This window comes from Oncorhynchus clarkii, chromosome 10 (assembly GCF_045791955.1).
Source record: "Oncorhynchus clarkii lewisi isolate Uvic-CL-2024 chromosome 10, UVic_Ocla_1.0, whole genome shotgun sequence".
NCBI classification, from domain to species: domain Eukaryota; kingdom Metazoa; phylum Chordata; class Actinopteri; order Salmoniformes; family Salmonidae; genus Oncorhynchus; species Oncorhynchus clarkii.
This window is the reverse complement of record NC_092156.1, coordinates 2,474,682-2,496,779: the sequence shown is the minus strand read 5'-3', so window position 1 is coordinate 2,496,779 and position 22,098 is coordinate 2,474,682. Positions and strand designations below refer to the sequence as shown.

Here is a 22,098-nt window from a genome sequence, read left to right as displayed (position 1 = left end):
GGGAACCCTAATAAATAGGCCCACAGGACTGAGGGACCCCCCTGGACTTAACAAATTCCTCCGGACTGAGGGGCAGCTCAGGACTGAGGGGTAGCTCAGGACTGAGGGGTAGCTCAGGACTGAGAGGTAGCTCAGGACTGAGAGGTAGCTCAGGACTGAGAGGTAGCTCAGGACTGAGAGGTAGCTCAGGCTGGTTGACGGCTCCATGCTGACTGCCGGCTCTGGCGGCTCCATGCTGACTGGCGACTCTGGTGGCTCATGACAGACCGGCGGCTCTGGCGGCTCAGGGCAGACTGGCGGCTCTGGCGGCTCAGGACAGACTGGCGGCTCTGGCGGCTCAGGACAGACTGGCGGCTCTGGCGGCTCAGGACAGACTGGCGGCTCAGGACAGACGGGAGACTCAAGCAGCTCTGGACAGGCGGGAGACTCGAGCAGCTCTGGACAGGCGGGAGACTCGAGCAGCTCTGGACAGGCGGGAGACTCTAGCAGCTCTGGACTGGACTGAGACTCTAGCAGCTCTGGACTGGACTGAGACTCTAGCAGCTCTGGTCAGGCAGGAGACTCTAGCAGCTCTGAACTGGACTGAGACTCTAGCAGCTCTGGTCAGGCAGGAGACTCTAGCAGCTCTGGAGAGACGGAAGACTCTAGCAGCTCTGGAGAGACGGGAGACTCTAGCAGCTCTGGAGAGACGGGAGAATCTGGCTGCGCTGGAGAGGAGGAAAGCTCTAGCATCGCTGGACAGGCGGGAGCACCTGTAGCCAAAGGACGGAGAGACAGCCTGGTGCGGGGGGCTGCCACCGGAGGGCTGGTGCGTGGAGGTGGCACTGGATGGACCGGACCGTGAAGGCGTACTGGAGATCTTGAAAGCAGGGCTGGCGCCATCTGCCCCGGCTGGATCTTCACCCTAGCCCGGCAGATGTGGGGAGCTGGGATGTAGCGCACCGGGCTAAGCACGCGTACTGGGGACACCATGCGTTCCACTGCATAACACGGTGCCTGACCAGTACAACGCCCACCACGGTTAGCACGGCTAGGAGCACTGTAGCGCTGAGCTGGCACAGGACATGCAGGGCTAGGAAGGTGCACAGGAGGCCTGGTGCGTGATGCTGGCACAGTCTTCACCAGACGACTAGCAGGCACCTCAGGACGAGTATGGCTCCTCACGGTAAACAGGGGGAGTTGGCTCAGGTCTGACTCCTGACTCTGCCACACTCGGCGCTGCCGTGCCAGCTCCTCGTAATGCCGCCTCTCTGCTTTCGCTGCCTCCAGTTCTGCTTTGGGGCGGCGATATTCCCCTGGCTCTGCCCAGGGTCCTTTTCCGTCCAACTCGTCCTCCCATGTCCATGAGGCTTGTGATCCTGGCCGTTGCTGCTGCTGCTGCTGCCTCTCCTGCTGCACTTTGGGGCGTCGATATTCCCCTGGCTTTGCCCAGGGTCCTCTCCCGTCTAGGATTTCCTCCCACATCCAGGAGTCTTGTGTCTTCGGCCGCTGTTGCTGCTGCCCGTTAACCATGCCGCTTGGTCCTTGGTTGGTGGGTGATTCTGTAAGGGTTTTCCTCCTCTTTGTCTGAAGAGGAGGTGTAGCAAGGATCGGACCAAGATGCGGCGTGGTAAGTGTCCATGGTTGTTTATTTAAAAACATAAACTGAACACTCAATGAATACAAAACAATAACCGTGAACAAAACCGAAACAGTACCGTGTGGCGAACAAACACAGACACGGAAACAATCATCCACCAAACAACAGTGAAACCCAGGGTACCTAAGTGTGATTCTCAATCAGAGACAACTAACGACACCTGCCTCTGAGAACCATACTAGGCCGAACACAGAAAACCAACCTAGAAACACAAAAACATAGAATGCCCACCCAACTCACGTCCTGACCAACTAAAACAAACAAATAACACAAGAACTAGTCAGAACATGACATGTAGAATGTTAACGTACGTTGACGTCTTCTTTCGCACTTCTACATTCTATAATGTCAATGTATGTTAACATTCTATAGATGTCAATGTACGTTAACATTCTATAGATGTCAATGTACGTTAACATTCTATAGACGTCAATATACGTTAACATTCTATAGACGTCAATGTACGTTAACATTCTATAGATGTCAATGTACGTTAACATTCTATAGATGTCAATGTACGTTAACATTCTATAGATGTTAATGTATGTTAACATTCTATAGATGTCAATGTACGTTAACATTCTATAGATGTCAATGTATTTTAACATTCTATAGATGTCAATGTATTTTAACATTCTATAGATGTCAATGTACGTTAACATTCTATACATGTCAATGTACGTTAACATTCTATACATGTCAATGAACGTTAACATTCTATAGATGTCAACGTATGTTAACATTCTATACATGTCAATGTACGTTAACATTCTATAGATGTTAATGTATGTTAACATTCTATAGATGTCAATGTACGTTAACATTCTATAGATGTCAATGTACGTTAACATTCTATAGATGTCAATGTATTTTAACATTCTATAGATGTCAATGTATTTTAACATTCTATAGATGTCAATGTACGTTAACATTCTATACATGTCAATGTACTTTAACATTCTATACATGTCAATGAATTTAACGTCTATAGAATGTTAAATTCACTAACGTCTATAGAATGTTACATTCATTAACGTCTATAGAATGTTAAATTCATTAACGTCTATGGAATGTTAAATTCATTAACGTCTATAGAATGTTAAATTCATTAACGTCTATAGAATGTTAAATTCATTAACATCTATAGAATGTTAAATTCATTAACGTCTATAGAATGTTAAATTCAATGACGTCTAATGAATGTTAAATTCAATGACGTCTATAGAATGTTAAATTCATTAACGTCTATAGAATGTAAATTCATTAACGTCTATAGAATGTTAAATTCATTAACGTCTATAGAATGTTAAATTCATTAACGTCTATAGAATGTTAAATTGAATGACGTCTATAGAATGTTACATTCATTAACGTCTATAGAATGTTAAATTCATTAACGTCTATAGAATGTTAAATTCATTAATGTCTATAGAATGTTACATTCAATGACGTCTATAGAATGTTAAATTCATTAACGTCTATAGAATGTTAAATTCAATGACGTCTATAGAATGTTAAATTCATTAACGTCTATAGAATCTTAAATTCAATGACGTCTATAGAATGTTAAATTCATTAACGTCTATGGAATGTTAAATTCATTAACGTCTATAGAATGTTAAATTCATTAACGTCTATAGAATGTTAAATTCATTAACATCTATAGAATGTTAAATTCATTAACGTCTATAGAATGTTAAATTCAATGACGTCTAATGAATGTTAAATTCAATGACGTCTATAGAATGTTAAATTCATTAACGTCTATAGAATGTAAATTCATTAACGTCTATAGAATGTTAAATTCATTAACGTCTATAGAATGTTAAATTCATTAACGTCTATAGAATGTTAAATTGAATGACGTCTATAGAATGTTAAATTCATTAACGTCTATATAATGTTAAATTCATTAACGTCTATAGAATGTTAAATTCATTAACGTCTATAGAATGTTACATTCAATGACGTCTATAGAATGTTAAATTCATTAACGTCTATAGAATGTTAAATTCAATGACGTCTATAGAATGTTAAATTCATTAACGTCTATAGAATCTTAAATTCAATGACGTCTATAGAATGTTAAATTCATTAACGTCTATAGAATGTTAAATTCAATGACGTCTATAGAATGTTAAATTCATTAACGTCTATAGAATGTTAAATTCATTAACGTCTATAGAATGTTAAATTCAATGACGTCTATAGAATGTTAAATTCATTAACGTCTATAGAATGTTAAATTCATTAACGTCTATAGAATGTTAAATTCAATGACGTCTATAGAATGTTAAATTCATTAACGTCTATAGAATGTTAAATTCATTAACGTCTATAGAATGTCACATTCAATGACGTCTATAGAATGTTAAATTCATTAACGTCTATGGAATGTTAAATTCAATGACGTCTATAGAATGTTAAATTCATTAACGTCTATAGAATGTTAAATTCAATGACGTCTAATGAATGTTAAATTCAATGACGTCTAATGAATGTTACATTCATTGACCTGTACAGAATGTTAACGTATATTGACGTCTATAGAATGTTAACGTACATTGACGTCTATACCTTATATTGTTTAAAAAGACATCCATATATTGATACAGATGCCGTATCTTAATTTGAGCCAGTTTGCTACAGCAGGAAAATAAAGGTGCAGGAACAGGAAATGTAAATCGTTATGTGGATAATAATTCACAGAATTTTATTTTTTTACGGTAAATCAAGTCTGAAATATTAGTGGAAATTACAAACGTTAGAAGCGTTCTTAAACCTCCAATACACCACCTTCGCACAGCAGGATGATCAAATTAAGAAACAGCATCTGTATACATTTGATATAAATAGATATAACACTATGGATTATTTATTGAAGTACTACATCTGAAGGATTAAAGTAGCAAATCTTTACTGACCTTCCTCAAGCATCTCGTTGATGTCTCCTTCAGTCTTCATTCTTCCATCGGAGGAACCACGGGGAGCTGTGTGAGAGGATAGAGAGGAGTTATTTATGTCTCCCACTGTAATCTAACTCAACCCGGCAGCGGGTCAATGTAATATTTACATTCAACTATCCTCAATGTGACGTCAGAGAGCTGTGAGTCCCAAACTTTCGTTTGCTTCTCAAGCAAATCTTTCAAATGCTATCCTGACCCACAAATTGACCAACCCAAGCCTTAGCCATGGCCTTGCTGTGAGCCAATATTCCAGATCCAACATTTTTGAAACATGGGAACTTACTCTCAATAACTCTGGTGACCTTTGTGATGGAAGGCACTCCTTCGATGACCCTGGTAACCTTGGTAATGCTTGGTTCTCCCTCGATGACCCTGGTAACCTTGTTGAAGGCAGGCTCACCCTCGACAACTCTTGTAACCTTGGTGATAGCGGGTTTGCCCTTGACAACCCTTGTAACCTTGGTGATTGTGGGTTCGCCGTCGACAACTCTGGTAACCTTGGTGATAGCGGGTTCGCCCTCGACAACTCTGGTAACCTTGGTGATAGCGGGTTTGCCCTCGATGACCCTGGTAACCTTGGTGACGGATGGTACTCCCTCGATGCGTCTCGTAACCTTGGTGATGGACGGTACTCCCTCGATGCGTCTCGTAACCTTGGTGAGGGTCGGCTCTCCTTCGATCACTCTGGTCACCTTGGTGATTTCAGGCACTGGAGGGGAAGAAAGATGGATTAAATCCTCAGCATCTGAAGGGTCTATAACCCCAGCAAAGATACATTGGAAATGTGAGAAATGTACTGATTAAAAACCAACCATTTATCAATACAAAAGGTTGATAAAGAACGGTATGAGTGAGAACCCACTGCTACTCATGTGAACCCATTAGAAGCCTTATATCTTATCTCTTCCAAAACCCCGTGAACCCCTCATTGTTACGAAAACTAGCCTTCAATCAGCTATGGACAACCACATTTCTGGAGTGAAGAGGCACTATTTTATATCCCTGACGATATTCAGTGCTGCAGCATAAGTCAGTTTCTATTAGAGCCTTGAACAGCTGAAGGCTGACAGATCTGAGATCAGATCAACCCACAGAGATAGCTAGAATCAGAACAAAATAAAGAGAAGGACAACCCACAGAGATAGCTAGAATCAGAACAAAATAAAGAGATGGACAACCCACAGAGATAGCTAGAATCAGAACACAATAAAGAGAAGGACAACCCACAGAGATAGCTAGAATCAGAACAAAATAAAGAGAAGGACAACCCACAGAGATAGCTGGAATTAGAACACAATAAAGAGATGGACAACCCACAGAGATAGCTGGAATTAGAACACAATAAAGAGATGGACAACCCACAGAGATAACTGGAATCAGAACACAATAAAGAGAAGGACAACCCACAGAGATAGCTGGAATTAGAACACAATAAAGAGATGGACAACCCACAGAGATAACTGGAATCAGAACACAATAAAGAGAAGGACAACCCACAGAGATAGCTGGAATTAGAACACAATAAAGAGATGGACAACCCACAGAGATAGCTGGAATTAGAACACAATAAAGAGATGGACAACCCACAGAGATAACTGGAATCAGAACACAATAAAGAGAAGGACAACCCACAGAGATAGCTGGAATTAGAACACAATAAAGAGATGGACAACCCACAGAGATAGCTGGAATTAGAACACAATACAGAGAAGGACAACCCACAGAGATAGCTAGAATCAGAACACAATAAAGAGAAGGACAACCCACAGAGATAGCTGGAATTAGAACAAAATAAAGAGAAGGACAACCCACAGAGATAGCTGGAATTAGAACACAATAAAGAGAAGGACAACCCACAGAGATAGCTAGAATCAGAACAAAATAAAGAGAAGGACAACCCACAGAGATAACTGGAATTAGAACACAATAAAGAGATGGACAACCCACAGAGATAACTGGAATTAGAACACAATAAAGAGATGGACAACCCACAGAGAAAGCTGGAATTAGAACACAATACAGAGAAGGACAACCCACAGAGATAACTGGAATTAGAACACAATACAGAGATGGACAACCCACAGAGATAACTGGAATTAGAACACAATAAAGAGATGGACAACCCACAGAGAAAGCTGGAATTAGAACACAATAAAGAGATGGACAACCCACAGAGATAACTGGAATTAGAACACAATACAGAGATGGACAACCCACAGAGATAGCTAGAATCAGAACAAAATAAAGAGAAGGACAACCCACAGAGATATCTAGAATCAGAACACAATAAAGAGATGGACAACCCACAGAGATAGCTAGAATCAGAACACAATAAAGAGAAGGACAACCCACAGAGATAGCTGGAATTAGAACACAATAAAGAGATGGACAACCCACAGAGATAGCTAGAATCAGAACACAATAAAGAGAAGGACAACCCACAGAGATAGCTGGAATTAGAACACAATAAAGAGAAGGACAACCCACAGAGATAGCTAGAATCAGAACACAATAAAGAGAAGGACAACCCACAGAGATAGCTAGAATCAGAACACAATAAAGAGATGGACAACCCACAGAGATAGCTGGAATTAGAACACAAGAAAGAGAAGGACAACCCACAGAGATAGCTGGAATCAGAACACAATAAAGAGAAGGACAACCCACAGAGATAGCTAGAATCAGAACACAATAAAGAGAAGGACAACCCACAGAGATAGCTAGAATCAGAACACAATAAAGAGATGGACAACCCACAGAGATAGCTGGAATCAGAACACAAGAAAGAGAAGGACAACCCACAGAGATAGCTAGAATCAGAACACAATAAAGAGATGGACAACCCACAGAGATAGCTAGAATCAGAACACAATAAAGAGATGGACAACCCACAGAGATAGCTAGAATCAGAACACAATAAAGAGATGGACAACCCACAGAGATAGCTGGAATTAGAACACAAGAAAGAGAAGGACAACCCACAGAGATAGCTGGAATCAGAACACAATAAAGAGAAGGACAACCCACAGAGATATCTGGAATTAGAACACAATAAAGAGATGGACAACCCACAGAGATAGCTGGAATTAGAACAAAATAAAGAGAAGGACAACCCACAGAGATAGCTGGAATTAGAACACAATAAAGAGAAGGACAACCCACAGAGATATCTGGAATTAGAACACAATAAAGAGATGGACAACCCACAGAGATAGCTGGAATTAGAACAAAATAAAGAGAAGGACAACCCACAGAGATAGCTGGAATTAGAACACAATAAAGAGAAGGACAACCCACAGAGATATCTGGAATTAGAACACAATAAAGAGATGGACAACCCACAGAGATAGCTGGAATTAGAACAAAATAAAGAGAAGGACAACCCACAGAGATAGCTGGAATTAGAACACAATAAAGAGATGGACAACCCACAGAGATAGCTGGAATTAGAACAAAATAAAGAGAAGGACAACCCACAGAGATAGCTGGAATTAGAACACAATAAAGAGATGGACAACCCACAGAGATAGCTGGAATTAGAACACAATAAAGAGAAGGACAACCCACAGAGATATCTAGAATTAGAACACAATAAAGAGAAGGACAACCCACAGAGATATCTAGAATCAGAACACAATAAAGAGATGGACAACCCACAGAGATAACTGGAATTAGAACACAATAAAGAGAAGGACAACCCACAGAGATAGCTGGAATTAGAACACAATACAGAGATGGACAACCCACAGAGATAGCTGGAATTAGAACACAATAAAGAGATGGACAACCCACAGAGATAGCTGGAATTAGAACACAATAAAGAGAAGGACAACCCACAGAGATATCTGGAATTAGAACACAAGAAAGAGATGGACAACCCACAGAGATAGCTAGAATCAGAACACAATAAAGAGAAGGACAACCCACAGAGATAGCTAGAATCAGAACACAATAAAGAGATGGACAACCCACAGAGATAGCTAGAATCAGAACACAATAAAGAGAAGGACAACCCACAGAGATAGCTGGAATTAGAACACAAGAAAGAGAAGGACAACCCACAGAGATAGCTGGAATTAGAACACAATAAAGAGAAGGACAACCCAAAGAGATAGCTGGAATTAGAACACAATAAAGAGATGGACAACCCACAGAGATAGCTAGAATCAGAACACAATAAAGAGAAGGACAACCCACAGAGATATCTGGAATTAGAACACAAGAAAGAGAAGGACAACCCACAGAGATAGCTAGAATCAGAACAAAATAAAGAGAAGGACAACCCACAGAGATATCAGAACACAATAAAGAGATGGACAACCCACAGAGATAGCTGGAATCAGAACACAATAAAGAGAAGGACAACCCACAGAGATAACTGGAATTAGAACACAAGAAAGAGAAGGACAACCCACAGAGATAGCTAGAATCAGAACACAATAAAGAGAAGGACAACCCACAGAGATAGCTAGAATTAGAACACAATAAAGAGAAGGACAACCCACAGAGATAGCTAGAATCAGAACAAAATAAAGAGAAGGACAACCCACAGAGATAGCTGGAATCAGAACACAATAAAGAGAAGGACAACCCACAGAGATAGCTGGAATCAGAACACAATAAAGAGATGGACAACCCACAGAGATAGCTAGAATCAGAACAAAATAAAGAGAAGGACAACCCACAGAGATAGCTAGAATCAGAACACAATAAAGAGAAGGACAACCCACAGAGATAGCTGGAATCAGAACACAATAAAGAGAAGGACAACCCACAGAGATATCTGGAATTAGAACACAATAAAGAGATGGACAACCCACAGAGATATCAGAACACAATAAAGAGATGGACAACCCACAGAGATATCTGGAATTAGAACACAATAAAGAGAAGGACAACCCACAGAGATATCAGAACACAATAAAGAGATGGACAACCCACAGAGATATCAGGACAAAATAAAGAGATGGACAACCCACAGAGATATCAGGACACAATACAGAGATGGACAACCCACAGAGATAGCTGGCATTAGAACACAATAAAGAGAAGGACAACCCACAGAGATAGCTAGAATCAGAACACAATAAAGAGAAGGACAACCCACAGAGATAGCTGGAATTAGAACACAATAAAGAGATGGACAACCCACAGAGATATCCGAACACAATAAAGAGATGGACAACCCACAGAGATAGCTGGAATTAGAACACAATAAAGAGATGGACAACCCACAGAGATAGCTGGAATTAGAACACAATAAAGAGATGGACAACCCACAGAGATATCCGAACACAATAAAGAGATGGACAACCCACAGAGATAGCTGGAATTAGAACACAATAAAGAGATGGACAACCCACAGAGATAGCTGGAATTAGAACACAATAAAGAGATGGACAACCCACAGAGATAGCTGGAATTAGAACATAATAAAGAGAAGGACAACCCACAGAGATAGCTGGAATTAGAACACAATAAAGAGATGGACAACCCACAGAGATAGCTGGAATTAGAACACAATAAAGAGATGGACAACCCACAGAGATAGCTGGAATTAGAACACAATAAAGGGAAGGACAACCCACAGAGATAGCTGGAATTAGAACACAATAAAGAGATGGACAACCCACAGAGATAGCTGGAATTAGAACACAATAAAGGGAAGGACAACCCACAGAGATAGCTGGAATTAGAACATAATAAAGGGAAGGACAACCCACAGAGATAGCTGGAATCAGAACACAATACAGAGATGGACAACCCACAGAGATATCAGAACACAATAAAGAGATGGACAACCCACAGAGATATCAGGACAAAATACAGAGATGGACAACCCACAGAGATATCAGGACACACTAAAGAGATGGACAACCCACAGAGATATCAGGACACACCCCCCTATCCACATCGATGGAACAGTAGTGGAGAGGGTAGCAAGTTTTAAGTTCCTCGGCATACACATCACAGACAAACTGAATTGGTCCACTCACACAGACAGCATCGTGAAGAAGGCGCAGCAGCGCCTCTTCAACCTCAGGAGGCTGAAGAAATTCGGCTTGTCACCAAAAGCACTCACTAACTTCTACAGATGCACAATCGAGAGCATCCTGTCGGGCTGTATCACCGCCTGGTATGGCAACTGCACCGCCCTCAACCGTAAGGCTCTCCAGAGGGTAGTGAGGTCTGCACAACGCATCACCGGGGGCAAACTACCTGCCCTCCAGGACACCTACACCACCCGATGTCACAGGAAGGCCATAAAGATCATCAAGGACATCAACCACCCGAGCCACTGCCTGTTCACCCCGCTATCATCCAGAAGGCGAGGTCAGTACAGGTGCATCAAAGCTGGGACCGAGAGACTGAAAAACAGCTTCTATCTCAAGGCCATCAGACTGTTAAACAGCCACCACTAACACTGAGTGGCTGCTGCCAACACACTGACACTGACTCAACTCCAGCCACTTTAATAATGGGAATTGATGGGAAATGATGTAAATATATCACTAGCCACTTTAAACAATGCTACCTTATATAATGTTACTTACCCTACATTATTCATCTCATATGCATACGTATATACTGTACTCTATATCATCGACGGTATCCTTATGTAATACATGTATCACTAGCCACTTTATACTATGCCACTTTGTTTACATACTCATCTCATTTGTACATACTGTACTCGATACCATCTACTGTATCTTGCCTATGCTGCTCTGTACCATCACTCATTCATATATCCTTATGTACATATTCTTTATCCCCTTACACTGTGTACAAGACAGTAGTTTTGGAATTGTTAGTTAGATTACTTGTTATTACTGCATTGTCGGAACTAGAAGCACAAGCATTTCGCTACACTCGCATTAACATCTGCTAACCATGTGTATGTGACAAATAAAATTTGATTTGATTTGATTTGATTTGACAATAAAGAGATGGACAACCCACAGAGATATCAGGACACAATAAAGAGATGGACAACCCACAGAGATATCAGGACACAATAAAGAGATGGACAACCCACAGAGATATCAGGACACAATAAAGAGATGGACAACCCACAGAGATAGCTGGAATCAGAACACACCTTTCAGATACATAGGCCTCTACAAACCTCAGCTGTCTGAACAGCTCTCAACCAGATAGAAAACCACAGCTAGAGTTCTCTGAGTTACATTTGAAATAAGTACTTGGAACCATCTGGAGTTAATCAAGATTATACTTTGGGTTCTGATGGGATACGACAGTTGAACTAAGCTCATGAAGCATTTCTAAGTTATATTCTTCAAGAATCACTGGGCATACTGTATACCATTATATGACTATTCCAAAAATGTATGCAGCAATTGCAGATTGCCCCTTTAACGGGAGGCAGGTGATCCCTCTTACTTCCTAAATAGCCTATACCAAACTAGTTATCCACACATTGCTGTTTCCTAATACAGCGAGCCAGGCTCACGTTGGATTGGGCTCAGACCCAGAAGGACAGATACTGGCCTGGACTCTCCTTCTCTACTTACGATACAGTGACAGCTCAATTACCTCATCAACAAGAGACCAATTACCTCATCAACAAGAGACCACTTAGGCTACATTATCAACAGGAGGTCAACATTACACATGGAAGATAGAAAGGGACAGAGGTCAACATTCCACATGGGAGGGACAGAGGTCAACATTCCACATGGGACGGACAGAGGTCAACATTCCACATGGGACGGACAGAGGTCAACATTCTACATGTGAGGGTCAGAGGTCAACATTCTACATGGGAGGGACAGAGGTCAACATTCCACATGGAAGATAAACTACTGGATCAGCCGCTGTCTATCAGAGCAACCACTTGTCCGACACTTGAGCCATTATGAGATCCGAACCCCTTGACAAAGTTGCCAGGTCGCTACAGTAACATACAAGGCTGCCGTAGGACTGACGTCCCCCCCCCCCCTCCCCGCTGAATTTCAGAAATGTGTTACTCTGCTAGAACATCGACCATAAATAACGAGATTATATTATATTAAACATAAACATCTGTTTACCTGAATCCACGTGTGAGTCCTCTTGGACGTGAGTTGTCGTGGTGATTGTCCTCTCTGCAAAACAAACAAACAAAAGCTGGTATTACGTCGATGTTCAGAACAATCGACGACGACGATGATGAAGACGATAAGGATGAACTTACTGATGAAGGTGAGGGGGATTTTGGTGTAGGAGAATCCAGAGACATACTAAAACACAACAACAACACATGAGAGGTTGGGGGTAAGGTAGAAGACAGAAGTTAAATATATATGACTGAAGATATGGCCAGACAATAAAACACACACACACACACACACACACACACACAGCTACCTTGATCTGGATGTACTTGATGAGTTTCTTCAGCAGCACCAGCAGGGACTCGCGACCGACAGGCAGGTCTGGAGATCACAGATACATGGTTACACACACACACACACACACACACACACACACACACACACACACACACACACACACACACACACACACACACACACACACACACTCACCCCCAGGGTAAAGGATGTTCTTTACTATGTGAATCACTCCGTTGGTGGCCATCAGATCAATGTCTGGCACGTCCAGCGAGTTCACCTGGATGGACTTGTTCACCTGTCATTAAAAACACAGTCATAACAGTGTTATAACTAACGCTATAACTATAGGATTACCAATAATAGACATGATGGACTTGTTCACCTGTCATAACATGGGTCCTAAGTGTTATAAACAGTTATAACCATTGTTATTAATAACATTATTAATGTATTAATAACAATGGTTATTAATTGTTTATAACACTTAGGACCCTTGTTATGACAGGTGCACAACTCCAAATACTATTGGTTACCTGTCATAACAAGGGTCCTAAGAGTTATAAACAGTTATAACCATTGTTATTACTGTAACCAATAGTACCGTATACATATGGATAGAGTTGTGCACCTGTCATAACAAGGGTCCTAAGAGTTATAAACAGTTATAACCATTGTTATTAATGTAACCAATAGTACAGTATACATATGGATAGAGTTGTGCACCTGTCATAACATGGGTCCTAAGAGTTATAAACAGTTATAACCATTGTTATTAATGTAACCAATAGTAATAGGACGGGGTACAGTATACATATGGATAGAGGTGTGCACCTGTCATAACATGGGTCCTAAGAGTTATAAACAGTTATAACCATTGTTATTAATGTAACCAATAGTAATAGGATGGGGTACAGTATACGTGGATAGAGTTGTGCACCTGGGAGTGCTAATAACATGATTACTTAATAATAATTATAATATTCAAATGAACTCCAAAACCCTAAAACATGATCTACGCACTAACAGCGTTTTCCAGCTAACACAGAACTGTAGCTCTGTTGGCTCTTTGTACTCCAACAATGTCATTGATCAAGTTGTCATTGATCAAGTTGTCATTGATCAAGCAGTCATTGATCAAGCAGTCATTGATCAAGTTGTCATTGATCAAGTTGTCATTGGTCAAGTAGTCATTGATCAAGTAGTCATTGATCAAGTTGTCATTGATCAAGTAGTCATTGATCAAGCTCTCATTGAGCAAGTTGTCATTGATCAAGTTTCACTTGGGAGATGAAACAGCAACAAGGATATATGATGATAACAGCAGTGGACACACAGTCATAATGATTCCCTTACTAATAACATCAGGACATAATGATTCCCTTACTAATAACATCAGGACATAATGATTCCCTAACTAATAACATCAGGACATAATGATTCCCTTACTAATAACATCAGGACATAATGATTCCCTTACTAATAACATCAGGACATAATGATTCCCTTACTAATAACATCAGGACATAATGATTCCCTAACTAATAACATCAGGACATTATGATTCCCTTACTAATAACATCAGGACATAATGATTCCCTTACTAATAACATCAGGACATAATGATTCCCTTACTAATAACACCAGGACATAATGATTCCCTTACTAATAACATCAGGACATAATGATTCCCTTACTAATAACATCAGGACATAATGATTCCCTAACTAATGACACCAGGACATAATGATTCCCTAACTAATAACATCAGGACATAATGATTCCCTTACTAATAACATCAGGACATTATGATTCCCTAACTAATAACATCAGGACATAATGATTCCCTTACTAATAACATCAGGACATAATGATTCCCTAACTAATAACATCAGGACATAATGATTCCCTTACTAATAACATCAGGACATAATGATTCCCTTACTAATAACATCAGGACATAATGATTCCCTTACTAATAACATCAGGGCATAATGATTCCCTTACTAATAACACCAGGACATAATGATTCCCTTACTAATAACATCAGGACATAATGATTCCCTAACTAATAACATCAGGACATAATGATTCCCTAACTGATAACATCAGGACATAATGATTCCCTTATTAATAACATCAGGACATAATGATTCCAAAACTAGTAGCATCAGGACATAATGATTCCCTTACTAATAACATCAGGACATAATGATTCCCTTACTAATAACATCAGGACATAATGATTCCCTAACTAATAACACCAGGACATAATGATTCCCTAACTAATAACATCAGGACATAATGATTCCCTAACTAATAGCATCAGGACATAATGATTCCCTTACCAATAACATCAGGACATAATGATTCCCTTACTAATAACATCAGGACATAATGATTCCCTAACTGATAACACCAGGACATAATGATTCCCTAACTAATAACATCAGGACATAATGATTCCCTTACTAACAACATCAGGACATAATGATTCCCTTACTAATAACATCAGGACATAATGATTCCCTAACTAATAACATCAGGACATAATGATTCCCTTACTAATAACATCAGGACATAATGATTCCCTTACTAATAACATCAGGACATAATGATTCCCTAACTAATAACATCAGGACATAATGATTCCCTTACTAATAACATCAGGACATAATGATTCCCTAACTAATAACATCAGGACATAATGATTCCCTTACTAATAACATCAGGACATAATGATTCCCTTACTAATAACATCAGGACATAATGATTCCCTTACTAATAACATCAGGACATAATGATTCCCTAACTAATAACATCAGGACATTATGATTCCCTTACTAATAACATCAGGACATAATGATTCCCTTACTAATAACATCAGGACATAATGATTCCCTTACCAATAACACCAGGACATAATGATTCCCTTACTAATAACATCAGGACATAATGATTCCCTTACTAATAACATCAGGACATAATGATTCCCTAACTAATGACATCAGGACATAATGATTCCCTAACTAATAACATCAGGACATAATGATTCCCTTACTAATAACATCAGGACATAATGATTCCCTAACTAATAACATCAGGCCATAATGATTCCCTTACTAATAACATCAGGACATAATGATTCCCTTACTAATAACATCAGGACATAATGATTCCCTTACTAATAACATCAGGGCATAATGATTCCCTTACTAATAACACCAGGACATAATGATTCCCTTACTAATAACATCAGGACATAATGATTCCCTAACTAATGACATCAGGACATAATGATTCCCTAACTGATAACATCAGGACATAATGATTCCCTTATTAATAACATCAGGACATAATGATTCCATAACTAATAGCATCAGGACATAATGAGTCCCTTACTAATAACATCAGGACATAATGATTCCCTTACTAATAACATCAGGACATAATGATTCCCTAACTAATAACACCAGGACATAATGATTCCCTAACTAATAACATCAGGACATAATGATTCCCTAACTAATAGCATCAGGACATAATGATTCCCTTACTAATAACATCAGGACATAATGATTCCCTTACTAATAACATCAGGACATAATGATTCCCTAACTGATAACACCAGGACATAATGATTCCCTAACTAATAACATCAGGACATAATGATTCCCTTACTAACAACATCAGGACATAATGATTCCCTTACTAATAACATCAGGACATAATGATTCCCTAACTAATAACATCAGGACATAATGATTCCCTAACTGATAACATCAGGATATAATGATTCCCTAACTAATAACATCAGGACATAATGATTCCCTTACTAATAACATCAGGACATAATGATTCCCTTACTAATAACATCAGGACATAATGATTCCCTTACTAATAACATCAGGACATAATGATTCCCTAACTAATAACATCAGGACATAATGATTCCCTTACTAATAACATCAGGACATAATGATTCCCTTACTAATAACATCAGGACATAATGATGTTTGCGTGTGTGTGTTTTAAAGAAACATCTGAATTAAAAAGGTGAAAAGTGAAGACATGAAACTCTCACAGATGGCAGTTCCAGATGGCAGTTCCAGATGGCAGTTCCAGATGGCAGTTCCAGATGGCATGTTCCTCCCATTGTTGGAGGTTTTGGAACTGTAACTTCCTGTGCCGCCAGGGAAACTAACTTCCTGTAATATAACTGTCGCCGTGTGTCTCTGGGGACGGACATGTCCAGTCAGAGACAGAACAGTTTCTCTCCTATCCTGGGTCCCCCTCTCTCTAACCCTCGACTTTGAGTGTCTCTCTCTCTAACCCTCGACTTTGAGTGTCTCTCTCTCTAACCCCTAATTTGAGCCACTTTCTCTAACTCTGTGAACACGCACACCCCATGAAGACATACACGCAAGCACACACACACACTCACACACACACACACACATTTTCACCTCAGTGTATGTAAGGTCACTTCTTACTTCCTGTCTGTCTTCACGTCCCCATTTAGACAATAGCCAATAATCTCCTCCCATTACAGCTATTTCCTTAAAAAAATATATGCTGTTCTGCCTCTGAACAAGGCAGTTAACCCACTGTTTCCCGGTAGGCAGTCATTGAAAATAAGGATTTGTTCTTAACTGACTTTAATAGTTAAATAAACAAATATTTAAAAAATCTGCTCCTTCAGAGCCTGTCTGTGGAGTTCAGTTGTCTCTCTCTCTCTCTCTCTCTCTCTCTCTCTCTCTCTCTCTCTCTCTCTCTCCCGTTTTTCACCCCCCCCCCCCCCCTCTTCCCCTCCCTTCATTTTTATCCACAACGCAGATAGCCCTTTTCCTGTCTCTATCAGTCTGGACAGTCTCAGAAAAGCCTTCCTTAATGCTTGGAGGAAGTTCAGAAACAAGGCATGCAGGGAGGGAGGGAGGGAGGGAGGGAGAGGGGAGGAGAGGGTTACGGTTGAGGAGATCTAAGTAAGATGGACAAGGAGGGTAAAGAGAGAGAGAGAGAGAGAGAGAGAGAGAGAGAGAGAGAGAGAGAAGTAGAGAGTCCTGACCATTCATCATGGTAATCTATGATACTGAAAAACCTGCTAGCCTAAGTCATGTATTATATGTACCAGTGTATTCTCCTTTTCCACATTTTGGTATGAAACAGCCGTATTCTCTCCTGGATTAAACAAAAAATAATCCTCATCAATCTACACACAATACCCCATAATGACAAAAAAAAACAGGGTTTTAGAAATGTATTAAAAAAACAAACAGAAATACCTTATTTACATAAGTATGTTTCTACAACTAGATCGGAGTCCAACTGTGGTAAATTCAATTGATTGGACATGATTTGGAAAGGCACACACCTGTCTATATAAGGTCCTACAGTTGACAGTGCATGTCAGAGCAAAAACCAAGCCATGAGGTCAAAGGAATTGTCCGTAGAGCTCCGAGACAGGATTGTGTCGAAGCACAGATCTGGAGAAGGGTACCAAAACATGTCTGTAGCATTGAAGGTCCCCAAGAACACAGTGGCCTCCGTCATTCTTAAATGGAAGAAATTTGGAACCACCAAGAACTGAGCAATCGGGGGAGAACGGCCAAGTTCAGGGAGGTGACCAAGGGAGATGACCAAGGGAGGTGACCAAGGGAGGTGACCAAGAACCTAATGATCACTCTGACAAAGCTCCAGAGTTCCTCTGTGGAGATGGGAAAACTTTCTAGATGGACAACCATCTCTGCAGCACTCCACATATCAGGCCTTTACGGTAGACTGGCTAGACGGAAGCCACTCCTCAGTAAAAGCCACATGACACCGCTTAGAGTTTGCAAAAAGGCTCCTAAAGGACTCTCAGACCATGAGAAACAAGATTATCTGGTCTGATGAAACCAAGATTGAACTCTTTGGCCTGAATGCCAAGCGTCACATCTGGTGGAAACCTGGCACCATCCCTACGGTGAAGCATGGTGGTGGCAGCATCATGCTGTGGGGATGTTTTTAAATGACAGGGACTGAGAGACTAGTCAGGATCAAGGGAAAGAAGAACAGAGCAAAGTACATTGATATCCTTGATGAAAACCTGCTCCAGTGCACTCAGGACCTCAGAATGGGGTGAAGGTTCACCTTTCAACAGGACAACGACCCTAAGCACACAGCCAAGACAACGCAGGAGTGGCTTCGGGACAAGTCTCTGAATGTCCTTGAGTGGCCCAGCGACAGCCCGGACTTGAACATCTCTGGATAGACCTGATAGCTGTGCAGCGACGCTCCTCATCCAACCTGACAGAGATTGAGAGGATCTGCAGAGAAGAATGGGAGAAACTCTGCAAATACAGGTGTGCCAAGCTTCTAGCGTCAAACCCAAGAAGACTGGAGGCTGTAACAGCTGCCAAAAGTGCTTCAACAAAGTACTGAGTAAAGGATTTGATTATTTATGTAAATGTTATATTTAATTTCTTTGTTTTTTTTCAATACATTTTCAAACAATTCTATAAACCTGTTTTCACTTTGTCATTATGGGGTATTGTGATGTCAGTATGGGGTGTTGTGATGTCAGTATGGGGTGTTGTGATGTCAGTATGGGGTATTGTGATGTCAGTATGGGGTATTGTGATGTCATTATGGGGTATTGTGATGTCATTATGGGGTATTGTGATGTCATTATGGGGTATTGTGATGTCATTATGGGGTATTGTGATGTCATTATTGGGGTATTGTGATGTCATTATTGGGGTATTGTGATGTCATTATTGGGGTATTGTGATGTCATTATGGGGTATTGTGATGTCATTATGGGGTATTGTGATGTCATTATGGGGTATTGTGATGTCATTATGGGATATTGTGATGTCATTATGGGGTATTGTGATGTCATTATGGGGTATTGTGATGTCATTATGGGGTATTGTGATGTCATTATGGGGTATTGTGATGTCATTATGGGGTATTGTGTGTAGATGGATGAAGGAAACAAACAGTTGAAACCATTTTAGAACAAGGCTGTAATGTAACAACATGCATAAAAAGTTAAGGGGTTTGCATACTATCTGAATGCACTGTAAGAGCTCATGTAAGTCTTGTTACTGGAACCCATGTGGTAATGAAGGGTGTTTCCTATTGGATAACGATGTAATTGCAGACAGTAATGAGAGGAAATGCTGCCTACTAAGTTTCCGTCTGCTCTGCCTCTGGGACTACCTCAGAGCAGTGTTGTTTTCGAGACCACCTAAATGAAGTCAGAGTCAAGACCAAGACCGGGGGGGGGGGGGGGTGAGACTGAGTCAAGACGGGGACAAGGGGACCGAGAGACCGGGGGGGGGGGGGGGTTGAGACTGAGTCAAGACGGAGACAAGGGGTCCAAGACCGGGGGGGGGGGGGGGGTTGAGACTGAGTCAAGACGAAGACAAGGGGACCGAGAGACCGGGGGGGGGGGGGGGGTTGAGACTGAGTCAAGACGGAGACAAGGGGTCCAAGACCGGGGGGGGGGGGGGGGGGGGGGGGGGGGGGGGGTTGAGACTGAGTCAAGACGGAGACATGGGGTCCAAGACTGGGGGGGGTGAGACTGAGTCAAGACGGAGACAAGGGGTCCAAGACCAACACCAGAAGAATGCAAGTCCAATTCAAGACTATAATTGTAATTTTGTCAAATCATCACCATCATAAGAGTCAAAATGTCCAGTATTTCAGTGTACATATTTCAGAACGACATACAGATTCTTTAAACAGTGTCTCCTGACTCCTCCTGTCTCAGCCTCCAGTATTTATGCTGCAGTAGTTTATGTGTCGGGGGGCTAGGGTCAGTTTGTTATATCTGGAGTACTTCTCCTGTCCTATTCGGTGTCCTGTGTGAATTTAAGTATGCTCTCTCTAATTCTCTCTTTCTCTCTTTCTTTCTCTCTCTCGGAGGACCTGAGCCCTAGGACCATGCCCCAGGACTACCTGACATGATGACTCCTTGCTGTCCCCAGTCCACCTGGCCGTGCTGCTGCTCCAGTTTCAACTGTTCTGCCTTATTATTATTGGACCATGCTGGTCATTTATGAACATTTGAACATCTTGGCCATGTTCTGTTATATGAGCATTTAAATATGGTAATTTTCACGTGAGCACTTAAATATGGTAATTTTCACGTTTTCATAAATTCTTAGAATGTTTGGGAATCAGGTATACTAAGGAATGTGAAAATTCTATAGGCAATATAGTGGGAAAGCGGCCATTTTGGACAATGAATAGACACTGCTGCAAATAAAACAGAATAAAACATCTGTCTTGTCCAGGACAGGAGTCTACACAGACCGGGGCGCTATAGCCAATCAGAGATACAGTAGACCTTTATACAAACAAGCCATTTGCCACACGGGCCTGTCATCATTCACTTTGTAGTGGACTGTGTGTTTACAGGCAGTAGGGCCTGTCATCATTCACTTTGTAGTGGACTGTGTGTTTACAGGCAGTAGGGCCTGTCATCATTCACTATGAACTGGACTGTGTGTTTACAGGCAGTAGGGCCTGTCATCATTCACTATGAACTGGACTGTGTGTTTACAGGCAGTAGGGACTGTCATCATTCACTATGAACTGGACTGTGTGTTTACAGGCAGTAGGGCCTGTCATCATTCACTATGAACTGGACTGTGTGTTTACAGGCAGTAGGACCTGCCATCATTCACTATGAACTGGACTGTGTGTCTACAGGCAGTAGGACCTGTCATCATTCACTATGAACTGGACTGTGTGTTTACAGGAAGTAGGGCCTGTCATCATTCACTATGAACTGGACTGTGTGTTTACAGGAAGTAGGGCCTGTCATCATTCACTATGAACTGGACTGTGTGTCTACAAGCAGTAGGGCCTGTCATCATTCACTATGAACTGGACTGTGTGTTTACAGGCAGTAGGACCTGCCATCATTCACTATGAACTGGACTGTGTGTTTACAGGCAGTAGGGCCTGTCATCATTCACTATGAACTGGACTGTGTGTTTACAGGCAGTTGGGCCTGTCATCATTCACTATGAACTGGACTGTGTGTTTACAGGCAGTAGGGCCTGTCATCATTCACTATGAACTGGACTGTGTGTTTACAGGCAGTATGGCCTGTCATCATTCACTTTGATCTGGACTGTGTGTTTAC

At 41.1% G+C, this 22,098-nt stretch overlaps 1 protein-coding gene across 2 annotated transcripts in view; it reads right to left on the bottom strand.

The window, feature by feature from the left end:
- The window catches only part of LOC139417914 (periostin-like), a 70,504-nt gene that overhangs the window by 5,637 nt on the left and 42,769 nt on the right, over window positions 1-22,098 (bottom strand). For both annotated transcript variants that reach the window (XM_071166904.1, XM_071166905.1), the window contains exons 14-19: window positions 13,155-13,257; window positions 12,976-13,043; window positions 12,803-12,848; window positions 12,660-12,713; window positions 4,889-5,314; window positions 4,564-4,629 (exon numbers count right to left, since the gene is read on the bottom strand). In XM_071166904.1, coding sequence (XP_071023005.1) covers window positions 4,564-4,629; window positions 4,889-5,314; window positions 12,660-12,713; window positions 12,803-12,848; window positions 12,976-13,043; window positions 13,155-13,257 — 763 coding nt within the window. The remainder of the gene's footprint in view (window positions 1-4,563; window positions 4,630-4,888; window positions 5,315-12,659; window positions 12,714-12,802; window positions 12,849-12,975; window positions 13,044-13,154; window positions 13,258-22,098) is intronic.